This window comes from Protobothrops mucrosquamatus, unplaced genomic scaffold (genome assembly GCF_001527695.2).
Source record: "Protobothrops mucrosquamatus isolate PMUCROS unplaced genomic scaffold, P.Mucros_1.0 scaffold160, whole genome shotgun sequence".
Classification (NCBI taxonomy): domain Eukaryota; kingdom Metazoa; phylum Chordata; class Lepidosauria; order Squamata; family Viperidae; genus Protobothrops; species Protobothrops mucrosquamatus.
In genome coordinates, this window is record NW_015386524.1 from 272281 (window position 1) to 295313 (window position 23033).

Sequence of the window (23033 nt, forward strand, 5' to 3'; positions counted from 1 at the left end):
TGGCAGGGCTGCTGGTGGCCAAGTGCTAAGGCGGGGCTTCCCTCCCTCCCTCCTTCCTTCCCTGCCTCCCTCTTTCTCATGCCCACCTCCTTCTGAAGGAAGAATTTGAAACACCCCCCCCCCATATTTTCTCTCTTCCATATATTCATCAAATAAGGAAAAGCCTCCAGAGGCAGAAAATACAAACTACTGAGTGAACTAGCTTAAAAAGGCACATTCCCTTTTAAGAATTAGCTACTGGCTAGAAAGGAAAGTTAAGGAGTGCAGCCGGCACTTAAGGAAGCCGGCTAAGGCAGCCTCCCCAAATGGCTCCATTCATAAGTAAAGGAATGCTACAGGCAAAATCCATTCAGGAGAAAAATACTTCAAAATCCCTTGTAGCAAAACCTACAGCTAACAATAGCAGAGCAATAGAAGCTAACAGAAGACATCAGCCATCAGCCAAATAGAAATTGCCAAACACTTCTTAAGAACACAAAGCCCACATTGAACAAATCCCAGAACTTCAAAGTCACAAAAGCACATAAGAATCCTTACACTCTCCATCTCCCTCCGTGCCTCACCTCCAGCCATTGTTGCCTTTTTTCATTCCTCTTGGAGGGTGACTCCTCCCCCACTGCATTTCTTGCCCGTTTGCTGTTGCCAGCACAGGTGGCTGCCACAGCAGTTGTAGATCAGCTCATGGCCGGCCTGCTTGATCTCTCCCCCCACACTCCTCCTCCTCCTCCTTTTCGGTGCAGCTAGAGCTGACTCCACCTCCTCCCAAGGCTGCTGCTTTCCCCCCCCCAAACTGCCTCCTTTTATAGCCTCTCCTGTCTCCGCCCCCCTCCTCCTCCTTTCTCATGAGGGAGGGTGAGCCAGAAGTGAGCCTGGGCCCTTTGCCTCACCCCAGCCACTCTGCAGCTCCAGAGGACTCTCTCACAGTAAGTCCTTGCCTGCGCTGGCTCTTTCCCTCCCCCACTACACTTGGCTAGGCAGGACTGCGTACCACCTGCCACTCATTAATGTACCACAAGTGGTACGCGTACCACCGGTTGAAAAGCCCTGATATAGATAATAGGCAAGAGTAAGGAAAAATGTAAACAGTGGCACTAAAATTGCACAAGATGAAAAAGTGCAACCTGTAACATTTCAAACTGCAATCAGTACCACTAAAAAAAGTACAAAATCAGCAAGTCCAAAACAAATTTTGGAAATAGTTGCTCCACCTGAACCTCATTGAAGAATCAAAGCTGCCAGGGCAGCCCCTGTTCCACTGCCCTTTGCTACTTCATTTTTCTTTTCCACAGCTTCACCAGCATCATTGGAATTGGAGTTGGAGCTGGAGCCTATATCTTGGCACGCTACAGTGTAAGTAGATTGGGGCCTAGCATCTGTCATGCAGGCAAACATGTTCTGCATGCCAAAGGGGCATGGTCAGATCCTTAAGTCAGGGTGACTTGATCATCTCTGAAAGTCACAAGTAAATCAGGCCTCTGAGTGGCTGGCTTCTGGGTTCCTATCCATAACAGTACTATGGAGGAAAACAATCCACAGTGAGGTTTTAGTTGTTTGAACTGTGTGGTATTCCGACAGGTCAGCTAGAGAGGTATTGCCTTGTCTTGCAGTGCTTAGGAGAACAAATCCAGGAGAATCCTCAAGAAGCATGAAAACAGCAAAGATAGCAACTGAATCTTATTTCTCCTGTGGGTGTCCCTAAAAATGAGTTGCAAAGCCAGAAACTAAAGCTTGAGTTCAGTGGTTAAATTTTCCATCTTATCAAAATATGGTTATATAAAACTATATCATGTTTTATAGGTAAGCTTGATGTGTAAAGCCCAGCTTCTCAAACTTATTCAACAAACCATAGTTTAATGATGTTGTTGTTAGTTGCGAAGTCATGTCCAACCCATCACAACCCCATGGACAACGTTCCTCCAGGCCTTCCTGTCCTCTACCATCTTCTGGAGTCCATTTAAGCTCACGCCTACTGCTTCAGTGACTCCATCCAGCCACCTCATTCTCTGTTGTCTCCTTCTTCTATTGTCCTCAATCTTTCCCAGCATTAGGCTTTTCTCCAATGAGTCCTTCCTTTTCATTAGGTGGCCAAAGTACTTGAGTTTCAACTTCAGGATCTGGCCTTCTATAGAGCAGTCAGGGTTGATCTCCTCTAGGACTGACCGGTTTGATGTAAATCCAATTTTTGGTCTGAATCAGATTAAGTACTATAGTTCTCCTCAGGCATAAAAAACATATTATATCTCTCCGATTATCTTTCATGTTCTTCTTGAGCTGGCATGCATAATTCTCCACCTGAAAAAATATATAACAACCCTTTAAGCTAGAGTACATATTGAGTTTCATGATTAAGTGGGATATATGTGAAACTAGGTTGCCCCAGGCCTAATTTGATTCACTTAACATTGCCTCCCCTATATATAAATGTTGTTGCAATAAAACTGTGTTGATCATTGGTGTGCATAGTAGGGAAGAGAGTTGGAAAAACTGATCTAGTTGTAGAATTTTCCCTGTCAAAACCAAAAAGCAGAAAGAGTAGTGCTGTATCAAGGGTACAGCAAATGCTTCATCTTCTGCCTATCCCAAGTCTCAAGTTGCTTCTGGTAACTGATAATAACATATCTTCTGCTGAACATCTGTATCATTTCGAGACTTAAGGAGGTTTGATTATCATAGACCACAATCCTTGGTTGGCTTATTTTCCTTTCTCCATCTCCTTTAATACTTTTTTAAAAAAAATTCGCTTAGTTGTTTTCTGTGATGGCGCCAATCATAGTAATCAAAGTCCCGTGTTCTAAACTGGCAGCGACGCTGCCTCCTGTGTGGTTGCATTCTACTGTATGTAATGTACTGTAATTACTGTACACTTTCTGTGAAATAAACCAACAGTGCTTCTTTTGTCCATGCTGAATCTTCAATTGATCTGTTTCACATGGTCTCATGGCTATGAAAAAGTATTTCCATTTTCCTCTATTGTTTTTAGTATAGTTTTTTAGGGTTTTTTTGGTGGTGCGATGGCTCAATGGTTTAAGACATTGGACTTGTCAACTGGAAAGCCAGCTTCCCAGGTTTGAGATCCAACAAACGGGGTGAGCTCCTATCCTCACCCCAGCTCCTGCCCACCTAGCAATTCGAAAGCATGCAAAAGCTAGTAGATAAATAGGCATCACTTCGGTGGGGAGGAAACATTGCTCCATGACATCATGCTGGCTATGTGACCTCACTGGCTCAATGACCTTGAAACAGAGATGAGCGGCAACCCCTATAGTAGGGCATGTCATTTAATGGGGTAAAAATTAATTTTTGCAATTTTTGGGGGGTTGGGGGATTCTAAAAATATGTGTTTTTACACCAAGAATTCATATCAGCTGTTATTTTTGCAATTGCACAACGTTTAGCTTGGTAAATCCATGTCTGATCATATACCCCACAAAAGTCTTTTGTAATCCAAATACTGTTAACGTTAACCCTCCCTCTGGCTCAGCCTGGTCGTCTCCTACAATAACCCAATGTATTTTACACCACTAGTCATTCTAGTACCTTTTTTCCATATTATAATATCCTTTCTCTGATCAGTAGATAAATCTCATGACAATAATCCAAATTTAGCAATACTGTGTTAGTTCTTTTCCCAACATGTTGTTCACTTTGTTGGGCTTTGGTATTTATTATATGTAACCTTAATGTTTTCAATAAATGTGACTAGCAGATGGTGTCAGGCCATTTGATGAGCTTATGGTTCAACATAGAAAGTGGATTAATTCAATAATAAGGTTAAGCATGTTTTGTGAACACAGCCAATGTACATTGAAGTTTCGACATGTATATGGACCATGCAAACTGAATGATACATCTCTTTCTATAGTCTACTTCTACTGTATATTTTGGCCAGATCTGAAAATATACATGAGGAATGTGATAAATTACCCTAAAATATGCTTGAGCTGTGCTATTGCAGTTAAAGTATCATCATGTTTATGCTTATTTCTTATTGTTCTTATTTTTCCCCAGCTCTCCCATGCAGACACTGTGGAGGGATTGGTTCTGATCAACATTGACCCCAATGCCAAGGGCTGGATGGATTGGGCTGCTCATAAGGTAAGACTGAGGAAGATGCTCATAGCTCTCTGCCAACAAACTGTATGCAGGACTCTGTTATAGCAAGTAATTAAAATGACTATCAGTCTTTGTTTTAAAGCAGTGAAGGGCAACCTGCTACTTCCAAAATCTTTGTACTTTCTTGCTATTTTTCATTTATTCTCTAAAAGATATTTTGTCCAGGATCTGAAACACCTATATGTATGTCTGTCATACTTTTGCTAAAATTGTGGTATCAGTACAATCATCAGTATAATATGTTGCCCATATAGCTTCAAGAGAAGGTCAGCAATTTTGCTCATGTGCATGTGTCAGTTCGCTGCTGGGATTTAGAGACTAAAAATAGTTTATTATTTTCTCACAGGGATATATGGTGAGGTTAGCATTTCATCAAGTAATATGATGGCTTCTTAGGTTAAACCATTTAAATGCTCATCTCTGACTCTCCACAACAGTTTCTTGGTGAGTGGACAGTAAATGGAGCAGTTCCTAGTTACTCCTTCCAACCATTATTAGTTGATTTAAATACATGCAAACAAAATTGACACATTTCTCATACATACTTCATTATTTCTTAAATCTAAACCTTTAATCCATTGCCCTTCATAAAAGCAAATCTCTTAACATCTAGGCAAATGAACCATACATTATTCTGATCTTGTTTCCCAACTTTTTGAGAGACAGAGCAAAATAAATAAATAAATTAGAAAGTACGGAAGTGGAAAAAAGTATCTAAAGGACAATTTCTATATTGCAGGGAGTTCAAAAATAACTAAAAGGTACAACAAAATAGAGTTTGCATATATTCAAAAGCACCTTTTTCTGCACTGGCAGGATCAACCCCTGAGTCATTCTTGAAGCAAGATGGGTGGCATATAAATTAAACAACTTCTAGTCTTGAGCATAAGGCATAAGTCAATGACTTTAATTTCAAAGACCTTCAGCTTTTCCTCTTGTACAGATAGTCCTTGACATACGACCGTTCAAAGTGAACAACAGCACTGAAAAAAGTGACTTAACCACTTTTCACACTTCTGACCATTGCAGCATCCCCATAGTGATGTGATTTACATTTGGATGCTTGACAACTGACTCACATTTATGACAGTTGCAGTGTCCTGGAATCATGTGTTCCCCTTTTGCAACTTTCTGACAAGCAAAATCAATGGGGAAACCAGATTCACTTAACAACCATGTTATTAATTTAGCAACTGCAGTGATTGACATTACAAATATGGCAAGAAAAGTCATAAAATGGGGCAAAACTCACTTAACAAATTTCTCACTTAGCAATATAAATTTTGGGCTCAATTGTGGTCGTAAGTTGAGGACTATCAGTTTTGCCCTTTCAGAATAATTCTCTGTTTGTCCTCTAATCATATTCTGTTTTTTTCTTAAGCTTACCGGCCTCACCTCCTCCATTTCTGAGATGATCCTAGGACATCTCTTCAGCCAGGTAAGCATGAATGGTAGGAGAATAAAGAAATGATGGATGGTACATAAAGAAGCAGAGTAGGATCATTAGTCTCGCTTCACTTCCAGCTCCCTGGTAATACTAAGACAAGCTTTTTAAAAAATGTGTGTATTGAACTTTATTACTTCAAAATTAAATATATGAGAGACTGCAGATTACTTTCTAATGCAGCTATGTTGGCTGGCAATTTGAATGGTTCTTGGAGAACAGTTGATATGGCAGTGAAAATAAAGTATAAATAGGAAACAAGAAAATAATTCCTCTTTTTTGAAAGCAGGGTAGAACTGTTTACTTTAGAACACTGTTTTTCAATTTTGGCAAGATGAATGGACTTCAACTCCATGCTGGCTGGGGAATTCTGGGAGTTGAAATCCATACATCTTAAAAGTTGCCAAGATTGAGAAACACTGCTTTAGAAGTTTTTTTTTTCTATTATTCTCATTCCTTATTCGATATGTAATATTTATTTTCCGGGGGGGGGGATGGCACTGATATGGAGTTATATGACTGATCATAATTACAGTTGGATTGAGAGAAAATGGTAGAAGAAATCTGGATCTATTCCAGTGCCTTTAACATCAATTGGAGGTACAGAAGTCAACAGGCATAATTTTTTTTAGCATGGAGGGCAGAAAATCCTTTGCCAAAGGAGACTGATGTTAAGCCACAAGCAACAGAGGCTGGTTCAAAAGTTGGCAGCCCTAGAGGTTAGATAAATTCAATGGAGTAGCGGTGATATTAAGTTACAGGAGTAACACTCCTCTTCTTCCACAGGAGGAACTTTCCAAAAACACTGAATTGGTGCAACAACAGCGGGATATCCTGAGTCATGCTACAAATTTACCCAACATTCAACTCTATTGGAGCAGTTACAACAGGTTGTGGGGAGAGGGAGGACTGGGCAAGGCTGAGTCCAGGTTAAGCTCTCAGAATAGCTGCCAGAATAGTCCTACGGGTAGAAAACAAGCTAGGACACAATGGAAAGAAGGGTGTCCAAGCAAAAGACCCAACCTAAACATAAAATTTTCAAACATTTTCCTCTTGATTGCCAGCCTATGGGGTTAGGCATAGATCAGTGTTTGAGAACAATGTTCTTTTCACAAAGATACTTCAGCAATTACACAATCTGCATCTAAAGTAGCCAGTCACAGACCTATAGGTTTTTTACTTAGGCCTGAGAAAGTCTCCTGCTTCAAATGAAGCTCAGCCTTAGGGGTTTTTTAAAGACTTTCATTAATTGACTTTTCCAGGTCTTTTCAGGAGTCTCTTCAAAATTTCCAGCTTAGGAATTGCCATTCTAATAGGCAATTTTCATATGACTCAGTCATAAATTTAGTCTCTGCTCTCTTTAGAATCATGGAAAAACTGGGCCCTGGAGATTTGAGCAATGTATTGAAATGCCATAATGTAAACCAGTGAATTAATTTTTAAGCTTGAAAGGCAGATGACTTAAGTATTTATATGTGATTTTTATCTTATGGAAGTCATCCCGTATAATATTATAAAACAATTGTAAACTAGTATTTATTATTAATAATAATAACAATACAGAATAGTACACAGTTTTCCCAAACTTGGAGTTTTTATGATGTATGAACTCCAACTCCCAGAAGCACCAGAATGCTGGCTAATGAGAGTTGAAGTCTTCACATCATGAAGTTGCCAAGTTTGAAAAAAACTGGAATACATAAATTGCTGGACATTACATGTTTGATATGCACTAGGATTCTGAAGATGCTTTTCTAGAGCTACCAGACTTGTCTGGAAAACTCCACACAAACACTAAATGACAGCAAAGATATTCAGAAGGCATATTCTGTGCTACCATCTAGCTGTTACCATGATACTTGTAATCCAAATCTGATAGGGCTGTTTTCTCCACATGAAAAAAGTTTAAAAACACTGTCAAGTTTGTGACACTAAAAACATTCATTCTGAAGGCTGGAGGTTTTATTTATCAAATTAGGTTATCTTGTGGTTGCAGTTACATAAAGAATACCAACAAAAATATTAGAAATAATCAGGGAAAGCATATAGAAAGCCAGGTCTTGAGATATTTAGATGTGCTCATAGCAGATGACTTCAAAATGAACAGTGTGGCCAGAGAGTTGTGAAGGCAGACAAAATTCTAGGATGCATCACTAGAGGGATCACCAGCAGGAAAAAGAAGGTTCTAGTCCTGCTATATAGGGCTGTAGGCAGACCCCATTTGGAATAATATGTCCAATTCTAGAGACCTCACTTAAAAATATATTGATAAGATAAGCAGGTCCAGAGATGAGCAACAAAAATGGTGCAAGGTCTGAAGGACAAAACATATCAAGAGAGATTAGAGCAGGGGTGTCAAACTCGTAATGTCACGTGACATGTCGCGACTTTTTTTCCATTGCCGGCAATGCGGTGAGCGTGGTTTCAACATGACACATCCAGCCCACGGGCCGGCAATTTGACACCCCTGGATTAGAGAACTGAATATGTACAGTCTGGAGGGCAGAAGGAAAAGGGGTGACATGATTGAAACCTTTAAATATATTAAGGGTATTAATAAGGTTCTAGAAGGCAGTATTTTCAATATTAAGCAAAAATCAAAAATACAGGAGCATAACCTCAAAAGTAACGCTAAAAGTATTACTTCACAGAAAGTAGTGGAAGCTTGGATTCAACTTCCAACGAAGATAGTGGGTCAATCATCAATAACTGAGTTTAAATGTTTCTTTATTTGTGGAGAAAATGGGAGAGAGGGACCGAGTGATTGGCATGAAAAGAGCTACCCTAAGGTCCCAAAGGTCTTTTTCAAGAAGCAACTGGACTTTCTTGTTTTTCTTTGAAAACATTTTGCTTCTGATCCAAGAAGCTTCTTCAGCTCTGACTGGATGGTGGGGAATGGAAGGATTTATATTCCTTGCATTTGCATTCTTTTAGAGCAGGGGTGTCAAACTGCCGGCCCACGGGCTGATTGCATCATACAGAGGCTGCGCCTACCCCAGCTCCGGCAATGCAAAAAAGGTCACGATACATCATGACATGTCACGTGATGCGGCGAGTTTGACACCCGTGTTTTAGAGTGTCTCTCAATAGAGGGGGCGGGATATAACATCATCTATCTCCAGTCTACAAAACAGTCCTTTCAGCAATTCCAAGAAGGTGTCACACCTATTTGCATTACTTGGGTGACCTTGAGGACACAGATAAACTCCAAGTGGCCTCAACGACTCTCTAAAAGAATGCAAATGACCAGCTGTCTGCAAGGAATATAAATCCTTCCATTCCCCACCATCCAGTCAGAGCTGAAGAAACTTCTTGGATGAGAAGCAAAATGTTTTCAAAGAAAAACAAGAAAGTCCAGTTGCCTCTTGAAAAATTACTTTTGGGACAACCATGACCTGGATGACTGAGAAGCTCCATAGATATTTAGCTACCTTAAGGACCCTGAAGCAGTGATTTACAATTCCCTTCCTTTTTCTTTACAGCCGCAGAGATTTAAGCTTGGAGCGTGGAGGGGATATCACATTCAAGTGAGTATCAACCAGTATTTAATCTCTCTGCATCCTCTTAAGCTCATTTATTTGTTCTATGCATATACCATCCAAAGCTGCCACTAACATTTCTGACAGAGCTCACATGTAATTAACTTTGAATTCTTAAGGCTAAATTATTAAAAGGGAAAACTTAGCAAAGGGGTGAAATTGTACATACTTAACAGTTTGAATGGGAATTTAATATCCTGAAAATGAAACTTGTCACAATATGGAGATGAAAATGATGCCAGAAAAAGTGTGGTTTAAAGCATTAAAATCTGGCAACTCATTATACAGATGTTTGACACCTACATACCTATATACTGAGTTTGAAAATCATTGGGGAGAAAAACTCAAACTTTTTAAAAAATGAAGCAGTCCCCCCCCATCTGCTCTTCATTCATTGCTTTTCATTCTAATTAATTGTATTCTAATTGACCTAAACGTCTCTATTTTTTCCTATCTTCTTTGCTCCTCATTCTGAAGCCTCAGGGACTTGCTTGCATAATTAATTAATCCAAAATAAAAGGTGTTACTGTGTGAATAACTTTTAGAAGTGGCAAGAGGGAGACAGAAGTCACATTGCTAGCTCGAAGAGTGTGTTGAGGGACTAAAAAAAGACATGTCGTATGTTAGATCTAAATATAAGAACTGTGGTGACTTCTTTTTTCTTTCCATGGGTCCCTGCTTCAAGGCTGGACTGAAAAATTACCATTCTTTGTCTGGTACTGATGTTGCTGCTGTTAAAGTCCAAATATTCAGTTCCTCTATGCTATTCCTACCTGTCACCTACTAGCTTTCTGGATGATAAAATGTCTGTATAGACAAAGAAATCCCCAAGGAGTGCTAAAGGAAAGAGCTATTTCATTTCTGTTTGTACAGCCCCAAAATCCAGAATTTATATAAACTCAGCAAGACATCTGTTCAGGTGTTCATGCCAGCAACTTTGGTAGAATGCAAAAGAGTCCTTTGATCCATGTGGGATTCGATTCTTCTGCCAAATTCAGGAGGGAGTTGGGCCTCCTGTTTCTATATTTTTGCTCTAAGGGAAAATTAATTTTGCCGCTCCATCTTATTATATGTAAGTCCTACACAGAAGAGGCCAGAAGTGGAGTAGGGAGGAACGGCAAAAATACAGTAATTTTTTTCTCTGTCAAAGCAACCACAGAAATTCAGCAGCAAACCACTTCAATATACATAAACAAGCCTGGCTTATTTGTCTTTGAATGTGTGATTTAAAAGAAGGGAGATTTCTAAACAGCCCCTCGCTTGTTCATGTTGGAACTTGGACCCACAGAATGTCTGCTTCAACTTTTCAGAGGCAATCTCATGCAAAGAAAGAGCATCTGACTAACATATGATTGATGTGCCTGCCAAATATTCTACAGCAATTCATGGGTGCATCCTTTGGGGCCATACAAATTGGTTTAAAATGGGCAATCTGTGGATCGCCTTCCCCCTAAATTAAAAGAAGTTTGGGGGCTTTTCTTTGAGGGTCTTCCAACTGCAAGAGAAAGAACCAATCCTGAGAATATCTTGCTACAACACTGTCCCCATATCCTGTTTTACCAGGTTTCAAGGGGAATATTTATTGGATTGTTTATGTCTTGAGGATTTGTTCTTACAGTAAAACTGTCATTTGGAAGCTTGAGATTCTTCCAGCATCTGTTTCTTCAGCTATGCTAAACTAGCTGGGCTCACACTACAAGTAAACCTAAACCTACTTTACTTATTTATGACTTAGTGTGGTTCATGAACCCAGATTTGGGGGTTTTAAACCATGGTTAAGCAAATCAAATTATTGCCTGAACATGGCCAGTCGATGGGAGGGGAGTCAAAGGCACCCTTCGACAGAAAGAGATGGGGAAATACAAATACGTAGCGCACAAGGCATGCTCTTCTTCAGTCTCTTGTTTATCTCGCCTTATCTCATTTTATATTAACCGCCAATGTTCCCCATGACTCTCCATTCTGGCACAAGAGAAATGTTCGTCACTAGAAAGAAAGATAAGGAGAAGTAAACAATGGGGGGGGGAGAATAGATCAGCCTGCTCTCTCTCTCTTTCTCTCTCTCTCTCTCTCTCTCTCTCTCTCTCTGTGTGTGTGTGTGTGTGTGTATGAAGGCAAAGGAAAACAACTAGTCTTTAGCACCTACTTTAATTCTTGCACAGCAGCACCCCAATGGTCTGAATGATAACTCCAGCAAGTCACCTTTAGTCCCTTACAGTTCATAGATTCTGGCTGTGTTGACACAGAGGTTTAACTAGGTTACTAAAAGGGGAACTGCAGAATACATTGGCTTTGCCTTCAAATCTTAGTTTTATGTGGTCTGGCATGAGGTACCAACCTAGCTCTTTTCATTGGTTTTTGAATCAAGGTATTCTTTGTTCTAAAAATGGTTAACTCGATAACCAAGCACAATTTTTGTAGGAATGCTGTTTCTGTGACTTCAGTTTTTCTCTTCGGTCCCTCCCTTCGTATTTTCTTTAATATTAGCCCAACCTACCTGGTACTACATCCAAATCTCTTGCCCCATAATTCCCACACACTTAGAAACAAAAAAGTTAGTTTGTTCTTGGGTTTTTTTTTGTTTTGACATTTTCATTACTTTCTCCTCTGTGATTAAACTGTTTATGCTCTTTTACATAACTTGAAGTCGGTTCCTAAATTTGTAGGTCCACAACACATTACTGCAAGCAATTTATATTAATTCGGCCTCCTTCTACCATTTTCCTTTTCTAACCTTCTACCATTTTCCTTTTCTCCTGCCCTCTTTCCAGATGTCCTATAATGCTGGTGGTGGGAGACCAGGCTCCACATGAAGATGCTGTGGTAAGTGATGAGGACCTTTCTTTTTTTAAAAGCTGCACAACCTAGAAGCAAAGATGTGTTATTTCTTACCTTGTGTTTATTTTAGATTCATGCTATCTGCCTTTCTTCTCTTTCCAGGTGGAGTGTAATTCCAAACTGGATCCCACCCAGACCTCTTTCCTCAAGGTAAGCTATGCATTTCAGATGTATCCAAATACCAACTTGCAAAACTCTTTCCAGGATTATATTGAGCTAACCTGAAGAGTTCCCATCCCTGCAATTATGTAGGGTGGTAAAACTGGTGAAAAGGGGTGAAACTAGGTAGCCTATTTCAATTACCATTTTGCTTATGGTGCTTCTAACCTTGATCATCATAGATTATTTTTCTTTCTCTATTTTTTTTAAAGCAAAAAGTAGCAACTTTCCAACTAATTTTGAGCTATCAAAAGATGAGCATTCCCCCATTTGACTGTGGCATCCAAGATCATATGCTGTTATCCTATAGGGGAGCTGCAAACCAAGTCAACAGTCTTGTGTAAACACATACTATCACACATTTCCCCAACATGGAATAGCTCCCAGACCTTTCAATCATCATCATCAGATCGTCATGTTAGAATGAGTTACCCTTCTTTAGGCAAGTGTGCTTATTTAAGTTTCTCTTTCTTCTCTTGCAGATGGCTGATTCAGGAGGACAACCACAGCTGACACAGGTAAAATATACTAATAACCTGATACTCAGATTCAGAAACAGAATTAATTTTGCATTCCAAAAACAGAATTAATTTTGCATTTCAAAATATTTTAAAAAGCAATGCTTTTTTCTTAATATATCATTCCTCCTATTTGAGTATTTCAAAACTTATATTTTAATATGATTGCATTTGTCATATGCTGACATATGATTGCAGATTTGTAGTATATTCAGTCAATCCTGTTTTCCATATACCATAGACCAGTGGTGGCAAACCTATGGCATGCGTGCCAGAAATATCATGCCGAGCCCTCTCTCTGGACAGACGTGCTGTCGCCCCAGCACAGAGTTTACCAGAGTAGCTTCCGCCTTCACTTTTCCTGTTTCCGGTCTCGTCCTCCTTCAGCAGTAGCAAGGCCTATGGGGCGATGGCAGCTGTACGGGGCCTCCGTACTTTGGTGAAGGCAACCAAGCCGGAGCCCATGGAAGTGGAAGAGGGAGAGCTGTTTCTTCAGACTGGAGCCCTTGCTACCCCCCTTGCCTATGCTAAGGCATCAGCAGAGGAACTAGCCATATCAGTGGGGCACGCACTGGGGGAGCTGCTGCTAGTAATGGAACAGGGGAAACGGGCTGTGGGGGGGGAAGCTGCCTGTGCTGCTGTCACGAGGCAAAGCCAGTGGGGAAAGGGGGATCGGACCCATGTGCCCCAGTTCCTAGTATCCTGTCACAGCCGTGATGCGGCAGCATTGCCGAAATCGGCTGCAGCAGTAGTGGGGCGGCATGAGAGACTGCAGCAGGATACTGGGAAGCGGGCGCATGGGTGCAATCCCCTTTCGCCTCTTGGCAGCGGCACAGGCAGCTCCCCCACCCCACCCAGCCTGTTTCCCTGGCCCCGCCCCAGCAAATGGAGATGGCGGTGAGGGGCTGGGGGCGTGCGGGGGACGATGCGAAGCGGCAGTTGTGAGGGGTGTGCGCACGCCAGAGCCCCCACCAGTGCAAGGATGGGCGGCACAGCTTCACTTCCAGAGCTGTTCCCAGCCAGGCCTGGTGATGCAGGGATCACCGCCGCCACCACCTCCTGCCCAGCCTGCCATGTAATAAAGCAGGCAGAACTGCAACTGTCCCTCTCTTCAACCAACCACTTGCTAACTCGCCGAGGTCCCACGTGGCTGGATGCATCCCAGCATGGTTGGTTTCCCTCCTCCCTGACCCATCCCTCCTGGCTTCACATGTTCTCCTTTTCCTGGGCACGACCCACTGCATCACCTCCTCAGCTTTCAGCCGGCCGTCCAGCTCAGAGGCGGCTTCTCTGAACTGCTGGAGGTGGACGAGGCGGGGCTGCTTTTTGTCTTCTCCTCAGGACAGCTTTGTCAGATCCCCCCTCACCTACCCATTCACCCTCTTCCCTTTCACTCCGCTTCCAAGCCCTCTTCGCAGCTCTGCCCACACAGCCACCCTAACCCAACCCTGCCCAGTCCTCACAGACGTCCCTCCCCATGAGCAACATTGAGGTGGCCACACCCAGTCTGCCGTGACCACTGCAGCCACACCCACCCAGTGGGCCACATCCACCCGGCACCCAGCAATAAATACGTGGCTTTTGGGTTGCAGTTTGGGCATTCAGTCTCTGAAAGGTTCGCCATCACTGCCATAGACTGTCTTTGTGCAAATCAACAAATCAAATTCCAGTGGAGATCTGTACACAGAAAAATGAATTGAAGTGTGATTGTTACCAATGTAGAAACACTGAATTATAAACTAATCCAAAGGGCTAGTTCATACAGTGCAGTAGGCTGAAATATAGTTGACTAGTTCTTATCTTAGTTTGCAATTCAGTAGAGCTTATAATACCTTTTCTGTGAGACAGGAAGAAATAGTAGGTAATTGCTAAGATGTTCTACACACACCAAATACAATCTCATTAAACAAGGTGTTCATTTTTGGTTTAGGGAAATAAAGTCTCCTTCTCTGCTCTGTTCCAACCAATGTAGTCATGCAAACATATGTCTGCAGAGGGAAAAGGGCCTTGTTGAAATGGAGAAGTAGACAAGGAACCCATAGGCATTTCTGAACAAGTGCTGCAAGCCAGTTTGAAAACATCAGACATTCTCACATCAGCAACATTGGAGTTCTGAGCTGATTGATTTCCAATGAAGTTCTGCAATGTAGTTGAAACCACTATGATGCTAGTGGCTGTATTTCTCCACTGAGGGGACACTTGCTCCCTTTCTTTTGGATCTGGAGTTTCAGATCTTTTATGAGAAAGGTGAGCTGGATAGTTTTGCAGTTATCTCTCAGACGTCCAGTTTAAAAAAGCAGAAGAGAAATCCAGAAGAGTGTTTGATAGTTTCTTCTAATCTTCAGCCCTGGATCAGCCCTCTTCTAAAGCCCCAGGATCCTAGGTTTGTTTTTGTTTTTCTGTTCTTTTGTGAAAAGAGATAGAGATTTTTGTAGCTGTAGAACTTGCATGGCGTGAGTTTCACTTCTCATTCTTGGCATTTCAAATCAGCAAAGATTAAAAAAAAATCACAGACTACCTCCCAACATTTTTGAGAGTTTGGGGAGTGGAGTGGAATTGTCGCAATAGATCATCTCCCATAGTGTGAAGAAATCAGAATTTGTTTTAATGAATTTCATAAAAAGAGTTTTGAAGGGGTTCCATGTCAGATGTTTTTCTAATCTTTGGTTTCCTCTCTCCACAAATGTACTCAATGAGCTGTAATTTGGAAGCAAGGAAGCAAGTAATTGCACCTTTAGGGTAATAATAGTAGTAGTAGTAGTAGTAGTAATAATAATAATAATAATAGTAATAGTAATAATAGTAATAATAATAATAAAATTGGAAGGGATATTGGAGGTCATCTAGTCCAACCCCCTGCTCAGGCAGGAAACCCTATACCATTTCATACAAATGGCTGTCCAGTCTCTTCTTAAAGACTTCCAGTGTTGGAGCATTCACTGCTTCTGGAGGCAGGTTGTTCCACTGGTTAATTGTTCTGTCAGGAAGTTTCTCCTTAGTTCTAGGTTGCTTCTCTCCTTGATTAGTTTCCATCCGTTGCTTCTTGTTCTGCCTTCAGGCGCTTTGGAAAATAGCTTGATTCCCTCTTCTTTGTGGCAGCCCCTGAAATATTGGAACTGCTATCATGTCCCCCCTCGTCCTTCTCTTCATTAAACTAGACATACCCAATTCCAGCAACCGTTCCTTATATGTTTTAGCCTCCAGTCCCCTAATCATCTTTGTTGCTCTTCTCTGTACTCTTTCTAGAGTCTCAACATCTTTTTTGCGGTGACCAAAACTGGATGCAGTATTCCAAGTGTGGCCTTACCAAGGCATTGTAAAGTGGTATTAATACTTCACGTGATCTTGATTCTATCCCTCTGTTAATGCAGCCTAGCACTGTGTTGGCCTTTGTGGCAGGTACAGTTTTCTGTCCCTTTTTTGTCTCTTTCCATATATGCATTTTTTAAAATATTTTTCTCTGCTCCTTTTCTGTCTTTCAGCCTGGGAAACTGACAGAGGCATTCAAATACTTTGTGCAAGGAATGGGTTACAGTAAGTATTGGATCTGAGGACCTCTGTCCCATTGTGCACTCCCAAAGTTCATGGGTTATTGGGCTGCAAAACCTTGTGTTTCATCTAGCCAAGAGCAGAGGCATTCCTGACAAGGTATTTTTGTACCCTAGACTGCATTCACAAAGCATACCAAGTCGTAGTTTATTTAGATGTAGTCTACTAAATAAACCAGAGTTGTATAAACTTGCATAACCTGTGAGGTTACAAATAAAGATGGCTGAGATTACAAACTAAACTAGGACAAAGAAGATATTGTGACTTGGGATACTACAGGGACCCACCATAAGTCTGTTATTTAATTCCTGGGACTACCTATTTCTTCTCCAGTTTGGCTATTCCTTGCACCCAAAATAATGTTTCCAGATATTTGAGATTGTTTAGAAGTTCTCCTTTTCTTTGACTCCTGCTCCCCCAATCCCCTCTTTCCTCCCCACTTGTACATCCACCTTCTTTCCACGGCTATTTAGAGCTCAGTTAGAGTAGCCTATCAGCTTAGCCTTTGAACAACAGCCACTGTGGAACATTCATTCCAAGTACAAGTTCTTGATCAGTTTAGCCTAAGGATATCCTTTCCTGTTTCTCCTCAGTCGCTTATGTACTGGACAAGAAACTGAGTCAGGGGTCAGGTACCTTCTGTGGTATTTCTCCCTCCCATAATTCTCTCCTCCCAACATGTCTGCTCACCCTTCCTCTGGTTACCTCACTCCCCAATGCACAACCTTCCCCTTCCATTAGAGAACACTGAGTTGTTTGCTGTGGTAGTAGGAAAGCAGAAGCAGACATTTTTTCGTTTGGATTTCTGTTGTGTGCCCAAATGGGGATGGTTTTTGGTACACTATTATACAAGGATTGCCAGCAATCCTGCATTGTGGTTTGATTTCAAAATAAGACCACTCACTTGATTAACCTTTTTTATGCCGATGTACTAATTGTCTGCAAATTACCTTTTGCACTCCATACTTTTAAGGCTCTGTTAAATATTGGGGGAGGCAGGGGCTGATAGTATGCAACTCTATTGTTTGGGACCAAGCCAAGATGGGGATAAGTGCCAACTGTGAAGAAGAGAATTTACAGGTTGTCAATAGAAAACATTTGAAAATAACCTGCAAGGTATACATGCTTTTTATCCTAGAAAGATTAGAAATTTTCTCCTTGATTTTTCTCTTGTACCAGACAGGCTTCTCTTGAGAGATGCTTCCTTTTCTAGGTTCTAAGCAATCCTCACTTCCCCTTACTTGTTCTCTAGATCTTAGAGAGCATCAAATTTGCAAGGAATTGAGTTGGGCAATTTTAGATCATTCCCTGATTGTTGCTGGTGACTTCTTTACTATGCTCACTCCTTCTCACACAAGTGCCACTCACTCCATCATTGGCTCAATTCAGAACAAGGTCTTGATAATTGCAGTTGGGATGAGGATAAGCCTTTTATAATATGCAAATATTTTATCTAACTTTGCTTCCCCCTCATTTTTTTCCTCTCCACAGTGGCCTCGTCCTGCATGACGCGCCTCTCTCGCTCCCGCACCGCCTCTCTGTCCAGCGCCACATCGGGGGACGGGAATCGTTCCCGATCTCGCACCCTGTCCCAGAGCAGCGAAGCAGGAGCCCCCCAGCCACCTGTCCCCACCATGGAGGTGTCCTGCTGAGCTCCGGGCCAGGGGATGAGACCGCCTCCCACCTCTGAACAGGACTCCTTCTGCTATCCCACAATGCACTCCGGCCACTGGGCCAGGTGACGATCTCCCCTAACGGTACTAAAAGTCCATGGAGGCCCAGATGGGATGCAACTTTACTCTTTTTAAAACAAACATTAACTCCCCCAACCTTTAAATCCAGCACATCATACCCACCTTCCTTACCAACCTTGCCTTCCTCTCTCCCGTAACTTAAAACTAGTATTGTCAGCCTTTGGTATCTTTAGTGATCCTCAGTACCTAGAGAGGTATGGATGGAAGACTACACGTTTTCCAAACTATCAGATAATCAGCATCTTCTTTGATGTTTCCCTTTGCCCTCCAGTTCTCTTGCACATTTAGCTTCCTTGATATATAGGTGATCTGGATTATCATTGGGGTTTGTTTTGTTTTTTCCCCTGTATAATCATAACTAATCCTTGTTCCTCCCCCTAAATTTTGAGCGATATATTCTTGGAGTAGCCAGATGGCAATCTCATTGCCTTGCTAGCTCTCTTTTGTCCCCTCCGGAGTGTACATAGGAGGAAAATAAAAATAAAAAAGCAGGACCTCACAAGTGAGACGCACAAGCCCCAGTAAGGACTTGCTACTGTCATGCTAACCTAGTGCTCCCAAATGGGAGTTGCTGTTCCTCCACCTAACTCATTTCTTCCTTTGTACTTGTCTGGCTTGGTCTCATCTCTCCTGATTCCATCCGTCTAAATGGTCTTTGAGGTTCTGGTTCCTTCCAGGGGTTTAAATGTGTTTTTGTTTTCATTCACCTTTTAAAATAAAGCTAGACTGTTCATTCCCTTCCCCTCCCCTCTATGATCTCTCTTGGCTTTTATTTTATAGCTTTCCTTCCTCCTGTGCATATACTCTTCCCAGGTCAAAGGCTACGTTTCCTCTTTGTCCGCCTTCCCTTCCACTTTCATAGATGGTAGCTGCTTTGTGGTGTGCATGCACAGTTCCTGCTAAGACAGCAACTGTTTTCTGCGATTGGGGCATTGGGAGGCTGGGCAAGATTGAAATGGGGGACACTGGGGAGGGTGGGATTGTTCCTTTTGTGAAATGCTGGGGGCAGAGGGAAGCTTGAGAGGGCAGAGGGAAGCTTAAGACAGATTGCACTGTTGCAACTGTGCCAGGCACAAATGACAATAGCCAATGCATCTGTGGTTTCACATAAGGAGATGAAAGCAGGAGATTCCAACCGTCATTGGCTGTGATTTTTTTTTCTTTTTCTTTGTACCAAGCGCTGATTTAGTGGGTTCTGGCTGTTGGCTTTGAGCAGGGCTCTTGTAGTGCCATGGAGGAGGAACTCTGTAATCAGATTCTGATTGTATCAGTTCTTTGATTGTTACCAGCTGTATTAAAGACCTAAATGCTTAGATGATGTTTGCCATGTTGATCTCACAAAATAAGAAATGCATGATGTTTTAAGGGGTCAAACCTCTAACATTGGACCATCTGTTGAAGGCGGGGGTATCAGTATGTAAGGTTTTGAGTGGTATACAGTCCGAATAGGGCCATAACGCCTCCAGTGGAACCAGAAAGGTATTGGTCCAACTAGAACATATCTTACTTATTCCCTAACCTGAACAGGCACTGGGAGTTAATTGCTCAGTTGCCTATAAAAAGGGGCATTGTTTGAAAAGGACTCCAGCCGGAGTTTTAGCTCCCACATGTAATGGGATCCTTGTATTTGAGAATGTGTGGGCTCTGCTTTATTTTTCCCAGAGCAGTCAATGGTGAATCCCTACTCTTAACAATAAAAAATCTCTAGAGGAATCAGTTTTTGCTTCTTTTCTTATGATAGATATATACCGTAGTCCACGCATGCAGGTCACAGGCTATAACAGCTTCTGTTCAACAGGGAAGATCACCAAAGACTGCCATAAAAATCAAAGAAACGAGGAGTCAGGCTGGGTGGGTATCAAATCAGCATTCAGTGTCAATAGAAGAGAATATAAGTAGTTTAGGGTTGAACGGTGGAGTCCTTGATGCTCTCTGAGTTGGTTTGCTTGCAGATGTATTGCTACCTGACTAGGATAACAAAACAAGTTCAGACAGCACCAGACTCTACTGCATTCAGCATTTCAGGAATGGACAATTCAGATGCCTCCAGGAAATTCACAATAAGCAAGATTGAGCCTCCTCAGTGAACTCTACACCAAAATGGAGCCATGGGAAACAAGAAGGAATCACTGTGGCAAGAGTTGGAAAATATTTTTATAGATTAAGTGAGGAGGCAGCTTCTGCCCCTCTCCAAAAAACATCCCTCTGTCCTACAAGAATTGAGGATGCTTAGTTTACTGAAAGATGTCCAGCAGAAAAGAGAAGCAAATAATGGAGCTCCTTACGGATTAAAACTGGAGACACAGATTTAAGCTGTGGTTTGCTTATATGCTTAATCCATATTTGGTTGAGTTCATGAGACACATTAAGCTATAAATAAATGTTTACAAGTCACAGTGATTACAGTCACCCATCACCCCAAGTCAAAACCAGACAAATCAAGTAACATATGTGAATCTAATGGCCATGGAGATGTTAGGAAGAGTTGGCTAACATTTTCTTGCAGGTAATATTTTATAGTTAAAGGATACTCACATACAAGTTTAATAATGTATGGAAAGTAGGTACATTACTGATGATGAGCTGAGGCTGAAAGATGTTCTCATGCCTATAGATGCCCAGTAAATTGACAGCAAAGATGAGTGTTGAACTGCCCTAATCATGACATTCTAACAGATGCAGCTTCCCTAACTTTTTGCTCCAGCAATCTTGGCTCCAAGATTCTGCAATAAAAAAAAATCCTTTGGTTGTGGGCCAAATCTAAAATTAATTGCTGCCTACTACGTACCATTTAGAATTTCCATTTCACTTCACAACCTGTCCTGAAAGATTTGCAAAACATGTTCCAAGTGGCTGTTCTCATGGAGAGGTCTGTATTTACTATCTGTATCAAAGCTACTTCCTTTCTTAGGTCACAATTAGCCACTGGCCCTGCTGACTCAGGAGAAGGCCAACTATATGAAGCCACTAGATTGCCTGTCTCTGAATGGTTATCCAAATGCATCAGGGGAGGTTACAGACTACTTGCCTTGTTCATGCTGTTTATTTTGTTTTATAGCCTAGGACATAATGCTCCGGGAGATAATATTTAATGCTTTCTGGTCATTTCTTTATTGCTCCCTCCACCTTCCTCCAGTTTTTATTAGCAATGAAATGGAAGAGAGTACAGTACAGAAGCTACTTTTATTCTCTCACCCCAAAAGAAATTTAATAACAGCTTCAGGTGAAGCACATATGGTTTTAGATCAAGAAAAAGATACAGGTAGTCCTTGACTCAACTGGGACTAGAATTTTCATTGCTAAGCAAGACAATTGTTAAATGAATCACACCCAATTTATGACTTTCCCCCACGGTCATAAACAATTCCAGCTTCCCCCATTACTGCTTGTCGGAAGCCAGCTGGAATGGTGCAAATGGAGGTTGTGACCCTGGGTCACTGAAACGATCTAAATGCATGCCAGGTACCTGAATTTTGATCACATGACCATGTGGATGTTGTGACAGTTGTAAGGGCGAGGACCAGTTGTGAATCACTTTTTTCAGGGCCATTGTAACTTCGAACACTCACTAAACAAATGATTGTAAGTTGAGGACTACCTATATGATTAGAGGGATAAAAAAAGACCAGTTGCCTGCAAAGGAAGGTTGAGGGCTACCCAAGCCATTTTTTACTGCAAAATACAAAATCCAGTTAAGTCATTGATTCCAGATTTTGAAGTTGACTGAATAAGCAGTTGCATACAACTGTGTCTGCTCATGCCCCTGAAAAAAAAACAGCTTAATTTAAGGGATGCAGCAAAGACACACACACACACACAGCTGCTGTTGCAACACATACAAACCCACACACATACATATTGCTGTTATTCCTTCTCCCTTGCATCCCATGTTGAACCAGATGCAACGCTGTGTGCAAAACAGGGCCACTCCTGGTTTTCATTTTTTTAAAAGAGCTGAAAGACAAAAAGAAAGAAAAGAAAACCCCCAACAACAAAACCCAACCTTCTCCTACATAAAAAAAATAGTTCCCTTCAAACGGCAAACAGGGACACAAAGAAATGGGTTAATTTATTGCAGATGGTTTTTAAAGATTTTTTTAAATTATTTATTACAGATGGCTTTATTACAGATTTAAGAAAAACGGGGGGAAAGGGTGTGTGTGAAATGGTGCCACTGTGCAATGCGTCAAATCATCTCTTGCTAACTTGTAGCACAATCTCCCGCCTGAAAAATCTCTCGCCCAAAGCAACCAGGGAAGAGGTTTTTTTCAAGCCCGTAAAAGCAAAGGCTGTTTTCCACCCGAACTTTCTGTCCAGTAAAAGTTGACCTTTTCTCCAGCGCCAAAAGTGTAAATCTCTCCCCCCCTCCTCGTTTCTGCCAGCAAATAGCCCCAAGATCAAAACAGCTCGCCCGTTGCCAAGTTCTCTCCCTCCTTTCCCGCCGAGGAGAACCAAAGCCTCTTATTGTCAATTCTCGGAGAACAAAAAGAATATCAATCTTTGCGGAACCGAGGAGTTCCCAGCCCGTTTCCGCAAAAGGCCTTGGCCGGGCTCCAGGCCACGTGACCGCAGCCCGATGTTTTCACTCCAAACTGAATTTGGGTCCGGGCTCCAATTCCTCAAGAGGGCTGGGAGGCTCTTTGTTTAGAAAGGCAGCGTGGAGAACGGAGATTTGGTATGCAGCAGCAGCACCTCGGGCAGAAACCCGGCAGCCCGCTGGAAGGGGGAGCGGGTCAGGGGGGGTCCCCTAGGGGGCGCGCGCACTAGGAAAACATCGTTGCACCTCCGGTAGATGTGCCCCGATCCAAGCCAGTCCAACCCTGCGTTTTGCCATTTGATGGGGTTTTTTGATGGGGTTTTAAAAAGGGGAACTGCCACAAAGAAGAGGGGGGTCATGTTGTTCAACAGAGCACCAGAGGGAAGGACGAGAAACAATGATTAGAAGCTGATCAAATTGAGAAGCAACCTGGAATTAAAGAGAAACTTCCTGACAGTGAGGACAATCAACCAGTGGAACAGCTTACCTTCAGAAATCGTGCGTGTTCCATTACTGGAGATTTTTAAGAAGAGACTGGACAATCACCTATCTGAGATGGTATATGTCCTCCTGCTTGAGCAG

General features: G+C 41.9%; 1 protein-coding gene across 3 annotated transcripts in view; it reads left to right on the forward strand.

Annotated features, from left to right (window-relative positions):
• LOC107285323 (protein NDRG2) overlaps nucleotides 1-17848 on the forward strand; it is a 42122-nt gene extending 24274 nt beyond the window's left edge. For all 3 annotated transcript variants that reach the window (XM_015813499.1, XM_015813501.1, XM_015813500.1), the window contains 10 exons: nucleotides 1290-1350; nucleotides 4009-4095; nucleotides 5495-5551; nucleotides 6344-6447; nucleotides 9040-9084; nucleotides 11868-11919; nucleotides 12037-12084; nucleotides 12576-12611; nucleotides 16094-16145; nucleotides 17652-17848. In XM_015813499.1, the coding sequence (XP_015668985.1) occupies nucleotides 1290-1350; nucleotides 4009-4095; nucleotides 5495-5551; nucleotides 6344-6447; nucleotides 9040-9084; nucleotides 11868-11919; nucleotides 12037-12084; nucleotides 12576-12611; nucleotides 16094-16145; nucleotides 17652-17812 (703 nt within the window). In that variant the 3' untranslated portion in view covers nucleotides 17813-17848. The remainder of the gene's footprint in view (nucleotides 1-1289; nucleotides 1351-4008; nucleotides 4096-5494; nucleotides 5552-6343; nucleotides 6448-9039; nucleotides 9085-11867; nucleotides 11920-12036; nucleotides 12085-12575; nucleotides 12612-16093; nucleotides 16146-17651) is intronic.
• Nucleotides 17849-23033: the final 5185 nt, after the last annotated feature.